At 44.9% G+C, this 20546-nt stretch overlaps 1 protein-coding gene across 3 annotated transcripts in view; it reads right to left on the bottom strand.

The window, feature by feature from the left end:
• Nucleotides 1–211: 211 nt before the first annotated feature.
• usp24 (ubiquitin specific peptidase 24) overlaps nucleotides 212–20546 on the bottom strand; it is a 32936-nt gene continuing 12601 nt past the window's right edge. For 2 of the 3 annotated variants that reach the window (XM_071895548.2, XM_071895550.2), the window contains 46 exons: nucleotides 20362–20502; nucleotides 19493–19546; nucleotides 19281–19396; nucleotides 19028–19094; nucleotides 18746–18856; nucleotides 18535–18633; nucleotides 18084–18257; nucleotides 17872–17957; nucleotides 17642–17771; nucleotides 17275–17430; nucleotides 17019–17116; nucleotides 16662–16757; nucleotides 16315–16537; nucleotides 16009–16171; nucleotides 15606–15767; nucleotides 15241–15311; nucleotides 14778–14938; nucleotides 14635–14696; nucleotides 14027–14218; nucleotides 13752–13866; nucleotides 13388–13532; nucleotides 13163–13282; nucleotides 12872–12997; nucleotides 12478–12576; nucleotides 12305–12387; nucleotides 12064–12205; nucleotides 11855–11974; nucleotides 11548–11762; nucleotides 10283–10407; nucleotides 9989–10130; nucleotides 9191–9341; nucleotides 8977–9072; nucleotides 8467–8570; nucleotides 8075–8188; nucleotides 6239–6446; nucleotides 6037–6126; nucleotides 5269–5371; nucleotides 5061–5179; nucleotides 4726–4839; nucleotides 4548–4613; nucleotides 4364–4430; nucleotides 4088–4166; nucleotides 3882–3957; nucleotides 3674–3760; nucleotides 3424–3534; nucleotides 212–3057 (listed from right to left, as the gene is read on the bottom strand). In XM_071895548.2, coding sequence (XP_071751649.1) covers nucleotides 2995–3057; nucleotides 3424–3534; nucleotides 3674–3760; nucleotides 3882–3957; nucleotides 4088–4166; nucleotides 4364–4430; nucleotides 4548–4613; nucleotides 4726–4839; nucleotides 5061–5179; nucleotides 5269–5371; nucleotides 6037–6126; nucleotides 6239–6446; nucleotides 8075–8188; nucleotides 8467–8570; nucleotides 8977–9072; nucleotides 9191–9341; nucleotides 9989–10130; nucleotides 10283–10407; nucleotides 11548–11762; nucleotides 11855–11974; nucleotides 12064–12205; nucleotides 12305–12387; nucleotides 12478–12576; nucleotides 12872–12997; nucleotides 13163–13282; nucleotides 13388–13532; nucleotides 13752–13866; nucleotides 14027–14218; nucleotides 14635–14696; nucleotides 14778–14938; nucleotides 15241–15311; nucleotides 15606–15767; nucleotides 16009–16171; nucleotides 16315–16537; nucleotides 16662–16757; nucleotides 17019–17116; nucleotides 17275–17430; nucleotides 17642–17771; nucleotides 17872–17957; nucleotides 18084–18257; nucleotides 18535–18633; nucleotides 18746–18856; nucleotides 19028–19094; nucleotides 19281–19396; nucleotides 19493–19546; nucleotides 20362–20502 — 5442 coding nt within the window. In that variant the 3' untranslated portion in view covers nucleotides 212–2994. The remainder of the gene's footprint in view (nucleotides 3058–3423; nucleotides 3535–3673; nucleotides 3761–3881; nucleotides 3958–4087; nucleotides 4167–4363; nucleotides 4431–4547; nucleotides 4614–4725; nucleotides 4840–5060; nucleotides 5180–5268; nucleotides 5372–6036; nucleotides 6127–6238; nucleotides 6447–8074; nucleotides 8189–8466; nucleotides 8571–8976; nucleotides 9073–9190; nucleotides 9342–9988; nucleotides 10131–10282; nucleotides 10408–11547; nucleotides 11763–11854; nucleotides 11975–12063; nucleotides 12206–12304; nucleotides 12388–12477; nucleotides 12577–12871; nucleotides 12998–13162; nucleotides 13283–13387; nucleotides 13533–13751; nucleotides 13867–14026; nucleotides 14219–14634; nucleotides 14697–14777; nucleotides 14939–15240; nucleotides 15312–15605; nucleotides 15768–16008; nucleotides 16172–16314; nucleotides 16538–16661; nucleotides 16758–17018; nucleotides 17117–17274; nucleotides 17431–17641; nucleotides 17772–17871; nucleotides 17958–18083; nucleotides 18258–18534; nucleotides 18634–18745; nucleotides 18857–19027; nucleotides 19095–19280; nucleotides 19397–19492; nucleotides 19547–20361; nucleotides 20503–20546) is intronic. The other variant, XM_071895549.2, reaches the window with a different exon arrangement.

Raw genomic sequence — 20546 nt, 5'->3', positions numbered from 1 at the left:
GGTGAAAGCTATGATCACTTATTAATTTTACCTGTTAAATCCATTTCAATCAGTATAGAAGAGAAGACTTATATTAGGACAGTGCACCTTCCTAATATAAGTATATCAATATTTTGTACAATAGTTTTCTGGCACTAGCCAACTGAATTGAAATACGGAACAACTTGACCACATACTGTTAACACACACAAAAAACAATGTTTGCAAAAGGTTGTGCATTCCAGTTTATTTTATATCAAACTTCCCCATAATCAAACTCTGATGTACAAATTAAAACTGGGTTTTAACATGCATTACAGAATCCTGCCATGATTTTCAGAAGTGAATGTTCAAAATTGAATGACAGTAAAAACCCGTATAGATGCCAATCCCTACCCACGCACTTACCCATCCCTCCCTGCATCCCAAGGATAAAAAGAAAAGATTGTTTGGAAGTCTTTTAAAAAGTACTTCTGGTGCTGTAGAGGGGCAAACTTAGGAGAGACTCTGGGCTGAACTCAACTCATGTTGCCACGGCCATTTGTCACTTGGCACAGACTGCATGCAGCTCCATCAGAGAGCGCATAACCAGCCACAGAGAAGGGGTGTGGGTTTGTGAAAGGAAGTTGCGAATTGAAGAATTACACGGCAAACAACACAAGGGGCTGGTTTATCCTCCATCAAACAGTACAGTAAAGACAAACTCCACCACCGCTCACTGTCACACATGCAAACGTGCCAGAGAGCACAGGGTCACATTCACGTCTAGTGAGATAGAGAGGAAAATGGGCTGGGTGGTGTGGGAGGGGCAATAAGAGTGTTTTCCCTCTCCTCAGACTGTGAGAACATATGGCAAGGATGCAGAGGAGCCTTAGTGGATTGATCTCATGTTAACTCCAACCAAAAAACCATTTTGCATGATTGCTAAATAGGTCCTCACACTGTAAACATTGACCTGTTAAAGCTGAGAACTAATATGCTAAGCTAGTTTAGACTCTTTCTGATACCAGAGCCATACGGAAGGTACAGAACTCTTCAGACCGTGATGTCAATGTTCCAACAACACAACAACATTCCAAATGAATAGAATGCGATTGTCTTGGGAACGTCTGAGTGTCAGCGTGGCTTCCGTCAAACTAGTTAGCATAAATCAGTATCTAATCTACAATGTGTCTCTGCTCTAGTCTACACGAGTGAAGAGAAGCAGCATTTTACCATCACCAAAACCCTGTCCTGTCCAGCTAAACCTTGTTTAAATAGGGCAAAACTGTACCCCCCCTCCCCCATACACACAGAATCCAGATAACAACCAACAGTTACATTCCTACAGTCCTTGGCTCGCAACACACAGAGGAAATTCCCCCATCGTTTTGGGTCTAATGGGGATGAGGAAGCCCTGTTGCAGTCCTAACTGCGAGATTGTAAATGACCAGATGAGAAACTGATTTAGTGTTACAGTCAGGATAGGGGGAGTAGACTTAGACCCCTCCTCAGAGAAGACAATACAGTGTCAGAGAAGTGGGATAGGGGAGAGATCGGGAGGTTAAGGCACTTCAAGTCTCCCGATGATTGGGTTAGGCCAATGGTTACATGGGAGTTATTCTTGAGTGAATCTCGGGCTACATTTGGGTTAGGCTCCTCTGTGTGTGTTTCCAAAGGTAGACAAAAAGCAAAGGCAAAGCAAAAAGAAACTCCATTGGCAAATCAAACCTGATAAAGCACAGAGGTAACAGTGAAGCGAGGAGGACCTGTTCTTTGTGTGTTCTTGTGAGCGAGTGAATGAGTGAGTGAATGTGCATGTTTGCATGTAGTTCAGAAGTTCTAGCATAGTGCTTTATTCTGTGTATGTGTGTGTGTGTGTGTATATAACATTGGCACCCAAAAATAAAACATGCTCCTGAGCTCCCCTCCAGTCGGCACTAATGATCTGTGCGCTCACAGAGCAGCTTTTCTTGCATAAGGCATGAGTCCCTTACCCTAAACTTCCTTTCCAAATTCAATTCATCCAGATTAGAGGAAACCGGCAAAGTAAACAAATAAAACATGGAGAAACGAAAAGCAAAGAGTAAAATCCAGCAATGAGCTGCTCGTCAGCCAGAGAAAGAAGGGAGAGTGCTGACCATGGCACGGCCCTCGCTCCAGATTTGCCGAGGGCCTGGTTCTGGCCTATTTCTAAGACGGGGCCTGCCATACTGCATTCCCATGGCTACACTGTGGTTACCAGGGTCAAAGATTCAGTCACAGGCTGAGTGGCTTGCTATCAGGGCTTCCATGCGTCTGCATATGTGGCACTGGAAATATAACTTGATCTTAAGTGTTAAAAGCAAAAGAGGAAGAGGAGACACGTGTGAGGAGGTGGGACCTCCCCTCCCCTAGAGGAACTGACCAGTGCTGCTGTACATCACAATAGACTGGGTTGGACTATAAAGTGCATACTTAAACCCCCCACAGTGTTGCGTGCTTGTGTGTGTGTGTAGGTGTTCCTGTACATGTGCACACACTTCTGTATGCAAGTTCCTCTAGAGTAGGTGACGCCACCTCTTGCAATTACACGGCTGTGGAGAAGAGCACAGGAGACTTTAAAATATTATCTTACATTGGAAATTACATCTATGGAACAAATCTTTACAATATGAATATGTCTATGTAGATACATTGGCAAATATGAGCAAAAAAATTGTTAAAACACAACACAACCCCATCCTCTACCTTTTTGTCATTCTGAGTGAATGAATGAATAAAAGGATAAACTGAAGTCATCCATTATCATGGAAGGTTTCCACTTCCCCTTAATGATAATCCAGCTCCATTACCGCCTTGGCTGGTCTGGCAGGAAGTGATTCATGATTTATTCATAGCTCCTTCATTGCCATAGCGACCGAGAGAATACGTGTTCTGATTGGCTGTTATGGAGTCCTAAATGTCCTGACCAATCAGAGGTGAAGTGCAGTCTTTCTATTGGCTGCCAAGAGCTGTGCCGCCTCTCCATTGGAGGGATCCTGCTGGTTGGAGGAACTACGGGTCTACATCCTCTAAATCGCTCTTCGAATCGCCAAGCATCATGGGAGACTCCGAACCCTGGAAGAGAGACGGAGAGGAGCATTAGTATGAGAACGGAGTAATGTAGTCTATAATGTAGTAATACCTGTGCACTAGGTTGTGACAGTGGGACTGTACACAACACGCTCATGATTCCACTGACTCCATTAGCTTCAGTATTTATGCATGCGCCACAATGAGTCTGTCAATTTTAGCTGCTGTGTGGGCATACTGACAGGCACAGCAGGAATCAAAATTGAATAGAACGGCTACCACCATCCGTGGGAGGTAACAAACCGCCGCTACAGCATTTGACTGAATAGTTCCTTTTTTGCGCTGTAATGCGACGAGTCATGTGGAACCATGTTGTGCTGAGTGGCTAGCGGGGATGTGGCTGAGGGCTACCTGTCGGAGGCTGCGGTCCGCATTTTCATTTGCTGGGCTGCCGTCAGAGCCATTACTGCTGCCAGACTGTTCCTTCTCATTTAACAATGCTGTGGCATACGCCAATGTATCCTACAGAGTTGGACACACACAGACACACACACACACAGAGAGACAGAGTGACATTAAATTACAGTGAGCAGGAGAAAAAGTAAAAGATATCATCCACAGAGCATTTGTGTGTTTAATGTGCGTGTGTGTGTGTGTGTACCTGTGCTGAGATAGTGCGCTGGAAGGTTTTATTGGTGGATGTCTCATTGGAGACGTTGCTCTGTGGAGTCCAGTAATGTTCTGACATCTGAGAGGGGTTGAAATATAATGCAAAAACACAATGACTACCCAGGCTAATTAGAAAGAATTGCGTAAACAGTGTGTAAAGTGTCCCATGTATGCAGTGCCATGGTATTTTATAGGCTTGCCTTTTTCTGTAACCACTGTACTGCCCAGCTCCAGTGACCAGACAGATCCTTGAAGTAATCCTTGGCTGGAGCACACCTAGTGGGAAAACAGCAGGAGATTCAGAATTCTGTATTTCCCTTATTTTACCTGTCTAAATAACAAAAGGATGTCTAGGAGAATTTCTATTCCTCTGTAACCATGACCTCTGGCACTGAGAGGAACTCACTTCTGGGCCAGTGTGACCAAGAACTTGACACACTGGTAGCAGCGACTGCTGTCCACGTTGTTGCTCTGGTGCATCAAAGCTGTGGAGGGAGAGATGAAGGGAGAGGGAGGTCAGTTTCTTACACACACAGTTCAGTGTGTGTGTACACTTAGTGCAAGCTGGCACAGTAGTCCACCAACTGCGTCAGTAAGAAAAAAGATGACTTTGCAGATATCTGTAGTGCAAGACAGTTGTTTGCTCTCCTTTTTGTTCCACTGTTCAGAGCACTAGACCTACCTAACAAGCCTTTCTCTGACTCAAAAGCATACTTGAGTCTCTGGCCTTGCAGGGGATCTTCCACTACCTGAAGGGAAAAGATTTAAATAATGGTTAATGAAGTTGATCATAATTTTGATCAAACTAATATACTTTAACCATAGGGTTAAAGATGGAGACACACTGACTGACAACTGTCACTCACCAGAAGCTCCTGCAGCATCTGGAAAACGTTCTTTAGTTCATGAGGTGGAGCTGTCTCCAGCTGGGTCTATGAGACAAAAAGGATTCAAAGGATTTCAAAACCTTAAGAATGCTCGTCAGCGACAATATGTCCGACAGCTCTGATAGCTACTTCTCTGTGGTTTTTGCAGCTTCCTTACCTTGAGTAACTGAAGGACTCCCAGGGAGAAGGGCTCGTTACAGTAAGAGCAGTAGGTCACCATCTCTATCAGGAGGGACAGGGGGCCTGACAGCTCGCGCATGGCAAACATCACCTGGTAGATACACAAAACCTTTTTCATGTGCTTCTTAAACTATAGGTCATGACCCCAAATGGACTGTAGACCTGTTTCTGGTGCGTCCCTACATGACAAGAGTGATTTTTTAGTCTGGGTCAGAGCCAGGGTGAGAATAAACTTTGTAAATTTTACTCCCAGGCTGAAAAAGTTTAAGAAGCCCTTGGCTGAATACTAGGAGCTGCTGGTGTGTTTGTTACCTCTAGAAGATAGGGCTGTCCCTCTGGAGTGAAGAGTGAGGCCAGGATGTCCGCGTGGAGGGGGAGGAGAGGGGCGGAGGGCGGGACGCAGCTCACACTCAGCTTTAACACTCCTGCGGCTGAGGAACACAACAGGTGACAAGTGTAAGAATCAGACTGAGGGGGTGGAGAGAGAGAGAGAGAGAGAGAGGGTATGTGTGTGTCTCACTGTGTGTCCGCTGTGTACTGAGGTCAGAGTGGAGAGTGATGAGGGCCAGAGTGCTGTGGAGGTGAAGGAACTCCCGAGCCTGGGCTGGACTCCACCGCCGGTTCTGTAGAGAAACAGAGAGACAGATGTTGCCAAAAGATTAGATTGGAACCGGTTTTATTCCACCTGGATTGTTTAAGTCCAAAACCACTCTGAGGAATGCTTTGCAGATTTCTTCTTAAATGGCGAACAGAGTACAAACAAATATCACACAAAACAAGAATTCATGTGTGTCAGCGGTCAAGCGGTCTTCAATGAAGCACAGTGTCCTACCACAAAATCAGGCTTGCCTGGATGTGCTGCAGCATGATAAATGCTAAAATAAAAATTATTATTTCGCAAAATTATTATTTCGCATTACTGTGATCCCAGTTATTGATCCCAATAGTTAGCCTCGATGATTTGGGCAACACAAATTTGGGTTTTGTGTCTTGGCTATTTCAACAACAGAGCATATTCTAAATGAAATGAAATCAAATGACATATGTTTCAATACCACAAAATTCAACGACTAATAATTCTGAAAATTATTAAATGTTAACATTTCATTTCCACAGTGAGTTACAATGAGTGCAATGGTTGAATAAAGACGAATAAGTTCATCTGAAATTCATAAGATCACCAAAATCATAAGCATCCAATAGTAAAAAGTGCAAGGGTCAGAGTCATAGTGCCATAGTGACTAGAATCAAGATACACTATTAAACAAAATTAATTGTACAACCCTACCTGGTTGTTCTGCCTGTTGGGTCCCAAGAGGAAGATGAGCATCCGACGATAAGCAGAGTGTTTCAACAACAACTGACAAGGACCGTAACCCTGGGAGAGAAAGAACAGAAAGAGAAATAAGAAGAAGAATTGCTTAAGTACTTGGAACAGTAAATTAGGGTGCAGAAAAGTTTATCTATTTATTTATTTGTTGGTTTATTACCCTCTGGGTGAAGTTACTGAAGAGGCTAAAGTACTGTGCGCAGTTTTTCACGTTCTCAGGGACGTCTTTGTCCAATAAGGAGAGCAGGGCGTCGGTCAGGCCGTCCAATCCAGGGTCTCCAAAGTGAAGTGCGCTCTCTAGGGTCTTTTCAAGGATGGACGCCACAACTACCCTCACCTCCCTCACACTGCATTCCAACAGACAAACCCTGAGGAGAAAGATTGTAGAACATGTTATGATATTCAGCATCAAAGTTATTCATTTATTTCCATACATCCTCAACGTACCAGTGATGATAGGGCAATGTTTAAGCTATTAGAATGCACAATTTCACAACAAACACACTTGTCCTGGACTTTTGAAGACTGGTGAGACTATGTGGTAGCAGGGTGGTGCAGGCGTTAAAGAAACTACAGTTTATTTAATTACAATCTCTAAAAAACAGAGACTCCTTACACACACACAGTTCTACTAGTTCCTCAGCAGTACTAGCCGATGCTGAAGAACAGCGAAACCAGTCCAATACAAAGCTGTTTGATGTGGGAGAGAGCTTGTTAACTGTTTTTTCCTCAGAACATTCGGTCGTTGCGCTGGCAGGTTTGGCCTAGTAAAGCACAGCTGAGTGTGAGACCACGTCTCTCCACTCTCAGGGAAGGGGTGTGTGTGGTGTGTGTAGGGGGCTGCGGTGTACTGTTGCCCAAACGTCCGATGTTCGACAACCAATCACATCTTAGAGCTGTATGATCACCCCATGCCTCAACATAGAGTAGTGGAAGCCAACACACACACACACACACACACACATACACACACTAGGGGAAACGATACCCTTCCACACAGGCTGGTTTTAAGTGTTTACATTCCAGAGCCAGGCCCACTCTTTCAGCCAATCAGCATTTAGTCAGTAAGCCGCGCCCATACAGGTGTTTTTAATCCTCCTGCTGTCAGCTCAGGTGAGATTGCAAGCATGCTAAAGGGGGCTTTAGGGGGCATTAAGTTTCAGGTGGTGTGTGTTAGTAATGACAAACATGTTAAAGAGAACTCTGGACACAGTTCTATTCTAAGGTATATTCTAAGGTGTGAGTGTGTACATGTGTGCTACGGCTGCTACGGCTATAGCGCCATTACTATGGTGGAATGAGGCGACCCTGACCAGAAGCGTTGAATGAGCAGTGATTAGACTGAGGGAGCTGTGCTGCGAGCTGCCAACTCCGTGGTATCAGATATCACAAGAGCAGCTACAATAGTGCTGCAGTGATTGAACCCCGGACTCAGCCAAAGCCCCACAAAATCACCCCCGCAAACATACATCCTCGCTTGCCGTTTCAGATCTGCATAGCCGACGTGATTGTGCCGTATCGTTTTGACTGCAGTGTTAAGACTGCAGAGGTATTCGAGTAGCAGCTCAGCGATTGCAGTCTCACTAATAAATTTGTCTGCCAAACTTTTGAGAGGCTACAGCTATTTGGACACCTTTACTGCAGCAGGTAGACGGAAAACTTCCCCTTGGTTTTTCCGTAACCGTTCTCAGGTCCAATTGGCTATTCTCCACTACACTTCACCCCCAACGCAACAACAAGCTAATGTACGCTTGCAAGATCACGGACATAAATTCAACACATTGAAGGTTGTCCTGAATTGTTGAAATGAATAGTTGAAAGAAACGGAGACATATAAGTGTTTCGTTTCAGAATTTTTTCTCTGTATTTTGCATGACAAATGGCTTACGCTAACTCCCTCCTCCTGGCGCTGGCACAGTGCTAAAACAAAGCGTAGGAGAGGTCTAGGTATGTGATAGGAAACCACAGAAGTTTAACAACTGGGCAATAGACCGACCTGGTCATCTCTCTTCCCTCTGGTCCAACCAGGTACTGAACCATCCACTGGCACGCCTCACTGCTTTTAGACAGCAACACCTCCACTGTCGCCATCCACTCCTCCGTGTCGACCCTGAGAGAGAGAGAGAGAGAGAGAGAGAGAGAGAGAGACACAGAGAGAGAGACACAGAGAGAGAGAGAGAGAGAGAGAGAGAGAGAGAGAGAGAGAGAGAGAGAGAGAGAGAGAGAGAGAGAGAGAGAGAGAGAGAGAGAGAGAGAGAGAGAGAGAGAGACAGAGAAAGAGCAATAATGTTGCTGCTCATGAGAAATATTCAATATTGACATTTCATCACCAGGTAACCAGGGAACAAATGTTCGTTATTGTGTATGGATGTATGTGTGTGTGCATACCGGAGTTTCTTCTTGGTGTGCAGGTAGGTGTGGAACAGGAAGTGAACAGCCAGCTGAAGACTCTCTTTGGCCATGTTCTGGTAGTCTGCATGCTTAAGTTTTGTCTGCGACACACACAAAAAGTATTTCAGATATCTTTGCATTGGGGCTGCACAATTAATTGCATATAATCGTACATCTTAATTTCCCAACAAGTGTAGATTCTGTGCAAAGTTTGCCTTAGGGTTGTAGCTGCATCCCAAAGTAATAAAGTAGTAAATATTAATTATTCTAATTTTATAAAAAGGGACTACAATAAGAGTAAGACAAGAGTGAAAAAGACTTTCTAGCTGCTTCTACTCTGAGAAATACTGCACTGGAAAAAATGTGCAAAAGGGCAGAAAAATAATTTTGTTTCCTGAAACAGACAAATAATCATGATTGCTAATCATGATCACAATATTTAGCTAAATAATCATGCAGCCCTACTTTGTATTTATATACAGATGCACACAAGGTACAAGCACATACCGCGTTGACAGAGGCCAGGGAGAGTGTGAAGTTGAAGTAGTCGCTGTTGTAGACATCTCTGTTCCTCATGAACTTCAGATTCTCATCTCTCACCATCTACACAAAAGACAAATGGAGAGGAGGCTGAGGTCAGATAGTCCCTCTCCCTCCATTTCTTCACTATGGCCTTCATAACTTCTGGAAGTTCCACCCACGTCGCTTTACATTAGTTTACCTGGTAGATGCTGGCGGGCATCTTCTCTACAAACAGGCCCTTCTTCTCTCCCTTCCGGACCAGGCGGGTGAGGAGGGTGAGGCGGTCGTTGTTGGCCCTGGGGGGCCGAGGAGAGGACTGTGGGGAAACGTCAGGAGAGGAGGGGGCCGACCTGGATAACAGAGAGGGAACACAGCAAGGTGATAATACACCACCATCACTTTGATCTCAAGTAGGTTCAAATGTGTCATTAGGGATGCACTGATGAGGTTTTCTGGGCCGATTTGATTGCAGATTTTTTAACGCCGTGATCGGCCGATTGGACTGCTGACTGTTATGATGCAATCACTGTCTTTACTAGATTGTTCTTATGGCTGCATGACGCTGGCCTACCCATGCGTAAATAAATCACAGCTTTTTGTGTAAGCTTGATGACTTATTGCTGCTGGTAGCGAATGAAAAGTTTTTCATTATGGCAGCATAGGCTCTGCCTTCTGTCCAATATATTAAACTGGTTCTAATCGATGATCATAGGCTGTGAAATTCAAAACACATCGTCAGAAATGAACTGTCTATGCCAGATGGACGACATGCCTACGCTACTAACGCTCTGCTGACTGCCGCAAATTGGCTCGTACTTTTTATGGCATATGTTCAACTGTGTTCCTGATCTTTAAACGGTGATTGGGCGATCATCGATGACCTATTTAGAACGTTTATACGCCAATTGCTCGGTGCACCCCTATTTGTTAACATTAACATCTTTCTCAGGGAGCTACTCATTGGTGTGTGTGTGTGTGTGTGTGTATGTTCACTCACAGTGTGAGGTCCTCAGCTTCCTGCCTCATGACGCTGACTCTGCTTTTTTTGGGCAGGACAGGAGAGTTCTGGTCACTGATCCTCTGATAGAACAACATGTAGGCGTTCCAGTACCTCCTCCGCACGTCAGGGTATGGGTTGGCTGCACACACACACACACAAACACAAAACAGGGTTACCCAGTGTGTGCATCAGGGGAAAACAGTGCATGCAGTTGTGGAGTTTCACGGCTTTGTCTGTTGCAGTTACATAGATGTCGGACTTGACAGGAGTAAACATTTATGTGTGACTTACACTGGTCATAGACTTTGGGGCGGTACTCTCCTCCAAAGCACTCGTACTCCAAAGTTTCATCATTCATATCAAACTCCTCCACTACATTGTCATTGAACTTGTACCAACGTCCACGAGCGTTCCCCCTGAGAGAGAGGGGATAGAGTGATGAAGAGTGAGGAAAAAAAGGAGAAGTGTCAGATTCAGATTAAGATTTACTACCTCAGAATTGGAAACTAAACGCATACTTAAAAATGAATAATAAATCAACAAAACAAACACAAATATAAAAACATACATTATAAAGAGCATACAGAGTGATTTGACTGTTGTAGTACAATGTGATGGTTGTGGGGACAAAACAGTCTCTGTAGTGGTTGGTCCTTACTCTGACACAAGTCTTTTTTTTTTAAAAAACCAAGATAAACGCATTTCTGATTTACTAAATAGTGTACAGTGGAAAATGACAGGAAAGATGGGAGCGAGATCAAGATTGGACCTCTATTTCAGGAGAACCATACTGGAGTACAGGTGTGCAACTGGGACCTGGTCTCCACCTGTAAGCTGACCAGCCTGTCTGGTGACTTTGTCGAGCTTTGTCTTTATCCAAAAGGTCTAAACCCTCTATAGATGCCCACCAAAGCCAAAGGTCACTGACTGGATTACTGACTTACAAGCAGCTCCAGAATGTGTCCATCTTCCTGGACAGAGTTCAACTTCCTGAGAACAAACTTTCTTTGTTGTAGTCTTAAGTGGGAGTTGGGGCGAGCGACAGAGACAGTGAGTGTGAGTGTGAGTGTGAGTGTGAGAGAGAGAGAGAGAGAGAGAGAGAGAGAGAGAGAGAGAGAGAGAGAGAGAGAAACCAAATATTAGCTTCTGTGGTCTCTTCACATTCCAGTTCTCCAGTGAGCGTTCCTGCCTTCCAGGGCCAAACATCTGGAGATGCTTACAGACTAAACCAGGAGCCCACACTGAGTCTAATGCTGCATTCATGTGCCCCAAGGAGGTCCTCCAGTCTCCAAAAAAATCTGACTGGAAAACTAAGGTAATACGTTCATGTGCTCCACTAATCATTAGTTATGTGTTCTTACATCAAAGTAGGAAAGAGAGCTGGGAAATAAAATGAGAGAACTTGGCGGCACTTAGTCCCACCAAGCACATGAAAGCAGTATTGTTTTGAAAGTTGATTTTCAGAGAACATTAACCCATTAATAATGTTTTTAACCTATCATGGGTGATAGGAGGAATGCCTGACAACAAATCGTGTGTGTCGCGGTGTTTCTTACCGTCTGTCCTTTATGAAGGAGTAGTAGTGTCCGGCGTGTGCCTGGCCGCTATGGACAACAACTCCCACCAGTTCGTAGTTCTCAGAAATGGTCACTTTCTTCCTGGGTGACCCTCCTGCAGCCCCGTCGCCCCGCCCCTCGCCTCCCTCTCCGCTGCAGTCTTGACGAGCCATGCCAGAGACAGTGTAGGGCTCCATGTTCAGCACCCAGGGGAACTGTGCACAAAGAAAGAAATCGTAAGAGTTAAAGGAAATCATACTTAAGATACATGTTGAGGTAGGATTAGATCTAGCTGTCTGGATCGTACCCTAATCTGTTCGTCATATTTTATGGAGCGCCCGCTTTCCCAGTCGAAGCCGAAGCGCATGAGGTGGATACAGAGAACGCTGGGCAGGGATTTGATGCATGTCCTCTTCACAGTGGTCCTCTGTGGAGACACACAAACAAATGCACACACTCATAAGTACACATAATATCAATGTAGTAAAATAAACGCATGCAGACCACGATACAGACCTTCTCCTTGCATTTCTCACAGTAGTAGGCGTTACTGCCCTCCAGCACCTCGCCCCTGACAAACTGGTCCAATGAGATCTCTAAACTCTGACAGGAGGTCACGCCCAGGTTCAAGGCCATGAACGTTTCTTCACGCTCGTACCTGTATAATAAAAGGTCAAAGGTCAAATAACAGCCATGCCATGTCTCAAAATGAAACATTAATCTTGAATTTTGACAGAGAAATAAGTTTCTGGCAGACCTGTGAGGACAGTCTTTGCAAATCTTCTGGTCAGAGAAGATTCCCTGGAACGTGTTTTTGAAGATCTGTTCTCGGCCAATTTTCTGGTAAAAGGGAGTTATGTCATTAATCATGTCATCATGACTGGTTAACTGATATATGTAGTTGGCGGGGTGTGTGTGTGTGTGTTTTACCTTGAGATGTTCATCTAGCTGGTCCACCAGGCTGGTGAAGAACTCATAAGCATCTTGTTGTTCTCTCACATACAACTCCTTGTTCCACATCTTGAAGATCTGCAACAGACATACAAGACATAAAAATTAGACACCATTGGACAGAACGACAATGGAATACATTTTACTTTCAATGTCAATATGAATCCAAGTCTGAGCCAAACAGTGAGACTGAGATACAGGGTACCATGCTGTTGTATATCGGGTAAATTACGGGTACTTAGCAACTTAATAACGCTGCCAACCCTTGTTTGAGTGATATATCTGGCAACCAATAAAACTCAGGTTCCTAGACCGTCACCTTCCAGCTATAGCTGTACGGGAGGTCTAGCTCGCCACGCTAACTGTCCGTTACCTTCCAGAAGTTCTCAGGTACGTAGTACTGCAGCTTGCTCTCCATCAGATGTCCAAACAGAGACTGGACCTGGCAGAAGACACTCTCCTCTGGCTGCTCTGTGTCATCCTCAATAGACAGGAATGCCTGAAGACCGATGCAAACATAAACAAATGTTAATATAGGATTCACCAGGTGTAGCTGATCTGAGGCTTATTATGAAGGCTGTGTCTGAACTCAAAAGAGCTAACTGAGAGTCTGATGCCTCTTGGTGAATATGTAAGGGAAATGGCAAATAGAAAACGTGTGTACCTCTGGCAGGCCGGGCTGCATATAGAGCTGTTGGAACACGGCGTTCATGTAACACGTGGCTCCACCGTTCTTCAACCCAACAAACCCTGAGACTGACCGGCTGTCCACTGGGGGTAGGTACTGGAATGAGGGAGAGACCGGGAGTTAGTTTCACACCTAAAAATTCAAACTGTATGTCAATGTAGTAGACATCATTAGTCAATCATTCTTTTATGAGTGCCTTACGTCAAACTCCTTGCTGAGGGAAGGGTCCAACTGGTGGTGCATGGACAGCAGCTCTCTGGTGATGAGCCGCAGGTTGGACAGAGAACTGTCTGCCAACATCACCAGCACCTCATAGGCTGCCAGCCTGCTGCTAGCTGTGCTGCACCTGACCATACACACAGAGCCAGAGGAGGATGAGGGCATTAGCAGTGTCATCAATACTAAACAGAAAGATACAGTGCTTTGGACACTGTTCCAAAGTAATCTGAGCAAACTTTAAAAACAAATGGCAGCAAATTATTCATATTACTCATTAATATTGTTTTACGGTGAGTTCAAAGGAGAAAGATAAATGTAAATGATGGAAAGGTATAAGATGCCATACTTGGGGTGGAAGTCATGGCTGGGGGCTGGGGAGGGTGTGGGGTTAGAACTGTTGATGATAATGCGTGAGGCTCGAAACAGGAAGTCATCCAACAACTGCTGGATCAGAGATGGACCTGGGGAGACAATTACACATACTCACATTACACACTAGCGCTTATAATTTAATTCGATCAGTTCAGCCTGCAGATGCAAGAAAAATTGTATTTAGTAGATATAAAAAATTATCAGATCTTTTGGCAACTCCCACATGTGTGTATATTTGTGTGTGCTCACCGAGATGTTCCTTCTCATTGCCACAGAGTGAGAGCAAAGTCTTGATGAGTCGGAGGTGTCCCGCCTGGAGGATGTTGTCCGCCTCGCTGGTCTCCATCTCAGAGCTCCAGCTGGGCTCAAAGTTGTCGAGCCAGGAGATCTCATCCTCCAGCATGGTGGCTGCGCTCACTTTCAACACTTCCATCTCCGAACCTGGGAGGGTAGGAGGGAGGGAGAGAGGGAGAATGCAAAGGAAAGGAAGAAAGCAATAGACAGAGACAGAGGTTATGCTACGCTGACCTCTAGTGGATGAAAAAAGAAGCTACAACTCTCCTTAGAATATGGATTTACAGTAGAGTTCTATTCAAAAATGATATATATCCATTTACGAAAAAAATGCTCATCAATTAATATCTCTGAAATATTAAGGATCCAGTCTGCTAAATATGTTATCATTTTTTCAACCAGACTTAAAGTTACTATCCTTCATCACTTGTTTTAATCTTGTGGTTACTTCATAAGAGAGGGTGTTATGTTTTTTCAAATAGTGAATATCTCACTATCTCACAACAAAACTCTTCATGTCTAGGTATTGGCGAGAGTGACTTTTGTGGACTTGATAGACTTACTGGTTAGATCATCCAGAAGCTGACATCTAAGGTCAAAGTACTCTGTACACTGGGATAGCAATCTGAGGAGAAAATGTACCGTCAATGCAAGGCCTTTGGAAGAGTTTCAGGGATTTGTGTCTGTGTGCTTGTTGGTCACGTACCTCTGGTTCACTCCTCTCATGACAGACGTAGGGCTCCATAACGGCAGCTGAGCGGTGAGGATGACGGAGAGGAGGAACAGGTTGGGTTTCTGGAGCTCAGGGAAGCCTGAGGTGTCAGACTGGCTCAGAGTGTACAGCTGATCACAAGCCACACGGCGGATCTGACGCAGAAAGGGACAGAGTCAGGACATGTGTGAAAACACACTAACACTACGTTCACACTGCCATCAACGTCAGTGGAAAAAACAGAAGGTACAGAAATCTGATTGGCTGCTGATGGTCAATGACACCCAAAAGTTCAGCTCTGGTCAAAGTTTGTCAGGTTCATCGGTCCATCACAGTACAGACAGAATGGACTTCCGAGTTGTTGATCAAGTTGACGGCAGTCTGAACGCACTGTAATGTTAGATACAGATATATTCCTTCATTATTGACTAGTGAGCAAAAAGAGCCGTTTGTTTACCTCTCCACTGGGAGAACCGAGCAGAATATCGATGATGAAGTCATTGACGGAGGGGAGATTGTAAAAAGAAGCTGGAGAGAGAAACAAAACACACACTGTAAGCATTTTGCCTGTCTGTGGGAGGGAGAAAGGTTAAATAACCTACATACTGGAGAAAATGTACATACTAGAGAAACAGAGAGACCACAAGAGTGCCTCTTAGACTGTGAGATGCCACTGCTAATGTCAGTGTATCTACATTGATCAATATAATTTGTGTGTGTGTGTCTTCTCAAGCTGTTGATAATATAACTAAAGGCTAACTAGTGGATAAGGTGTGGGAGCTTGTGTGTGTGGTGTGTTTGTTCTTCCTGCATTTGTCTTACAGAGCTGCTGACAGCGTAGCTGCAGACAGGTAACCAGCAGCGACAGAGCCTCGCGGGCGATGATGGCATCTTTGATGGAGACGCTCTGCTGTCTGACGCATATCCCTGCATGCAGCGCTGTTGGCGTGGCCTCACCATCACTGCTGGAGCTGCAATTACTTCCTGCACGCACACATACGAGCAATTGTTGTTACTACATTTATAGTCTTGAAAATGCTTACACAAACCAGGAATGCAGTTGTACAGGATTGTTTGTGCGAAGCTGTCACACCTATTAACTGTTAACATTTAGTTGGACACCAAAACAAATTCACTGCATATTTGTAAGTACCAAATGGAGAATGAGAAGCACAAGCCGCTGACACATAATCAGGAAAAGTGTTCAATGCGTTTTGTATCTCACCAGTACTGCTGACTCTAGTGCGTACTCCCTGCGGCAGAAGTGAGCTGTGGCTCTCTCTGATTGGCTGAGGGCTGCCCACCAGATCCAATCGCCCAGCTGCAGCTGCCCAGGTTAGACGCATGAAACAGGCTACAGTGGAGGTGAAGTCACCCACCTCCATGGTCTAGGACAGAAATAGATCAAACATTCTACTTGATATGGGCTAAAACTGCAAGAAAAGCGTAGGCACTGGTTTAATGATGGATTCACTGTGGAAACGGCTAGATACTGAAACTGTGTGTATTTACGTGTGCGTCTGTCCAGTACCTGAATAGCTACACGAGCAGCAGGTATGATCTCCTCGACTCTTATGGAGGAGCGCTCAGACAGGGACATTTGTCTGTAGGAGGACTTCTCTGGAGTTCCACAAAGAGACAGCTGTCTCCCGGTCCGACCAGCGTTACGGAACGGACGGGATGACAGCGCCTCGCCATCCCTGATAACATCGTCATCCAACATCGCCGGCATGCTCTGGCCGACCAGAAGGAACCTGCAAACACAGCCAATTGAGTATGTAAGGTCACCCAGTCTACCTGCCCCTGTGTGTGTGTGTGTGTGTGTCTGTTGTGTGTTGAGCATGTCTGTGTCTGAGTGAAACGAGAGAGATTATGTACCTGGCCAACTGAAGACAGATAGAGTAGACTCCTTGTCTGGTCTCATAGTCCACCTCTGAAGGGATGGAATCTCTCTGCATAACATTCACCACCAGACTGCAGAGGAAAGGGAGAAAAACAACCAGTGTCAGTTAGTGGTTGTCCTGGCTGCCAGTCAGTGGTCCTCCCTGTACACAGGTCAATGGGTAAAGCATCCACCAAGTGGCATATGTGTGCCAGTATGTAGCGCATGACAACTATACTGAGACTTTGCATAGGAGAACAAAGCTAAAGCAATAGCAAGACAGTGAAGCTAGTTTTCTTTTCTTTTTTTCCTTTTCGTCTATACCTTCAATTGTATTTAATCTGCGCTGTTACCTGAGGCCTCCTGCTTTAAGGAAGTTCTCACAGAAGGACTTGACACTGGTTTTGGCCATCTCGTCATCAGTTGTGGGCATCAGCTTGGAGCTCAACACCTGACACACAGAGAGAAGAGGGATGAGAAAGGGCATCAAAGGGGTTGGATGGTGGAGAAAAAACCAAAGGATTCACTCCTGGACTGAGAGTATAATTTCTGTATAAAGGAAAATCATGTACTGTGTTTGGGGGTGTGTATGCATGCATGAGTGTGTACCTCCAGGTTGTAGAGCACTCTGAAGGTGGACATGCCAGGGGCAGAGGATCTGAACAGGGACTCCAAGATGGACGCGGCGCTGGGCTGGTGCTGCTGCTTAGAGGCCAGAGATGGAGAACGAGAACCTGTACCCTGGCCCAGGGTGAACAGTGTCTTCTACAGGAGAGAGAGAGAGAGAGAGAGAGAGAGAAGGGGCCATTAAGTGGATGAGAAGGTGATAGAGACAGAGAGAATATGTAAATCAGTGTTTCCCATACCAGTACAGACAGACACAGAGAGATACAGTGCAACAAGAGACAAAGACAGACAGAGAGAGAGGGAAATAGACAGAAATGGAGACAGATGTCACACAGCCATTAACAGGTACCTGGTGGCTCCAGACGCTGGATTCTTTAGGGACAAAGTTATCTAGAGCATCTTGCACTTCTGGATCTGTAGGGATCAGCAGCAGTAGCTTCCGCACGCGCAGAGTGATCCTGGAGGTAGCAAACGCAGATCTGAAAAACGCAGCCCTTTCCTTATTTAGTCAACAAGGTAGATGTACTTTTGTATAGAATACAAAAACAGTTTTCGTTATTTTGTTGTTTGCTATCTCACCTGGGTTCGTCGAGGTTAGCCAGCTGGTAAAGCATCTCAAAGACGTTACACACCAAAGCCATCACCACACCAGGCAGGGACTTCTCCTGGAGACAAAAACAACACGTCAGGCACAGGACACATTGTGTCAAATGTGAAAATGAATGGACCGACATAAGTGTAACTGTCTGTCTGCTTGTGCGTTGGGGTAACTGAGGCGGGGTGGGGGGTACCTGCTCCAAGGCGTAGGCAGAGTTGAAGACGGCAGAGCTGGAGCTACTGGAAGCGGAGGCTGAGGACTCAGAGCTGCCGGAGGGAGTGCCGGTACCAGAGCTCTTCACAGTCAGACTCTGCTCGTCACTGAAGCCAAGCTGGGACAGGAGCTTCTGGTCCCGATTCATAGTCAACTAAAGAGGGGCAGTGAAGGGATGGAGTGAGAGAAAAACAGGAGTGGGCCAACCCAATGACAAAGAGGAGATGCCACCTTGTCTAAAAGAATTTGCTTTCTATTTTTACTTTATTTTTATTTGTAGTTTGTAATTTGTATTTGCTTAAGGGGAAACACTGGATTGGAAGAGGAATAAAATACTGTGCCGAGGGAATGACAGATAAGGCGATAGACTTACAAACACACAAAGAGACACATAGGGAACCTCTGTCACTAAGTGAGTCTTTAACACTTACCACACTGTCATTGGCAAAGATCTGTACATTGTCCACTGGGCAGCTCAGGTGCTCAGATATCTTCCACCGGATACTTCCTATGGTCTCATTACTGTGGGCCTGCAGGACACACAAACACACACACACACAATGAAAAGAGCTATCTCCACTGTAGACTTATCTTTATAGAAGAAAGGTGCCTTACAGGACACTAGGAAAGGTCCTACTTTACCTCCAAGGTGAAGGTGTCTTTGGTTGACTCGTAGGTGATGTGAAGAGTGACGGGGTGGCCATTGAACGAGGCCCCGTGAGGTAGAATGGTGCGAGGAACTGAGTATAGATCCTACACAAAAACACACATTTCAGCTTTAACTCGTATTCTCCCCCACAAAAATGCTCACGCTGAAAAAAATCTACAGCTTAAACACTTGAAACTCTAAATGTTTATTTTACCACATATATTACATGGATAATGATAATGAGAGACTCTTGGGGTGAAGAAGGCAGGGCTTACCTCTATAGTGATGACGTAGCGCTCGGCCAATAGCAGCAGTCTTTCGATTATCACCAGCTTAGTGGATCTGGAGATGATACATTCAACAATAAGGCTCTCATAGAATTTCAACAGGACTACAAAAGGACCTGAAGTGGACTATTCCTCAAAACCAGAGCTTTCCAAGTGTGACCCGTGAATAAGACCTGAGAAGGGATCCACTCTTAGACATATATGGTTTAATAGCTTTATTAACTGTGTTCCTGCTGTGTACCTGGATGGTGATTGGACAGATGTGGCCACAGTCGGCATGGCAGTGGCCGTCAGCATCTTGGTTGCCCTGGTAACAGCATGTGTCAAGGTAGGCCCACCCAGGGCTGAACTGGCCGCCTGAGAAAAGGAAAAATAGAAATGTGTTTTTTCAGATGTTGATTCAGTGTGAAACGGGCACAGTCAGTCCTGCCAGTCATGTGTTCAGCTACTCACCTCAAGTCTTTTGTAACAATCAGCAATGAACTTCTTGTGCAAGGACACGGAATCCTGCAAGGATGTGAAGATAATACATACGTTAATAAACAGTAATGCTGCCTGCTCTAAAGTCTTGTAGCTCTCACTATTGGTTTGAAAAACACATGGTTTCAAAAAGAGATAGACAAGCACACACAGACTCACTGTCAGACAAATTTACACAGGGGTCTAAAATAAACATCTGCCAAGCATCAAATGCTGTTAAAATATGTCGGATAAATCTGTGAGCGTCACCCACCACACCTCATGGTAACCTTTTGAGATGATAACATTTGAATAGCTCAGTTATCTACAGTCTTTGCCTGTTCTCAAACTTGGTCCCTGCTGACCACCGTACACACTCTCTGACAATAAGCCAATCAATCAACAATCAGAGCAAAACGATGGCTCTGTATCAAACAAGCTGTTGATTGGTTGCCTATTGCGCTGGCTATACACAAAGTGGTAGGGTCTAAACTAAACTTATCAAACTTATCCTTCTGCTTCTCTGCTGCCTGGATGGTTAACTGGCCTAATTTTCGTATAAACTTATTGTTATTTCCATGTGTTGACACATAGCAGGTGTGATGCCACTTAAAAAAAACCCCACATCTATTGTATAAATGAGTGAGCAAGTTTTAAATTAAAACTAAATCTACTCTCACAGTACCTGACTCTGTACACAAAATAGCACTGAAAACAGATGGGGTGACATATTTCTATTAAAAATGTATATCATTTAATTTGGCCAGTTTACCAGCCCTTGGCAGGTGTTTGCCTGCAAGCATGGACACACGGGCAGACACACGGACATACACACATACACACACACACACACACCAACTGACCTTCTTCATCTTGGGGTTGAGGTTGGTGTAGCTGTAGGTGATAATGAGCAGGATGGCCTCATTGGCTATTTCTTCATCTGGAGTCTCCATGGCGATACGCCAGATAAAATCCATACCTGCCAGGTCGAGTCGCTCCACACACTGAAATCAGATCATGATGCATCAACATATAAATGTGAGCAATG

This window comes from Centroberyx gerrardi, chromosome 9 (assembly GCF_048128805.1).
Source record: "Centroberyx gerrardi isolate f3 chromosome 9, fCenGer3.hap1.cur.20231027, whole genome shotgun sequence".
Lineage (NCBI taxonomy): Eukaryota > Metazoa > Chordata > Actinopteri > Beryciformes > Berycidae > Centroberyx > Centroberyx gerrardi.
This window is presented reverse-complemented; position numbering and strand designations above follow the sequence as displayed.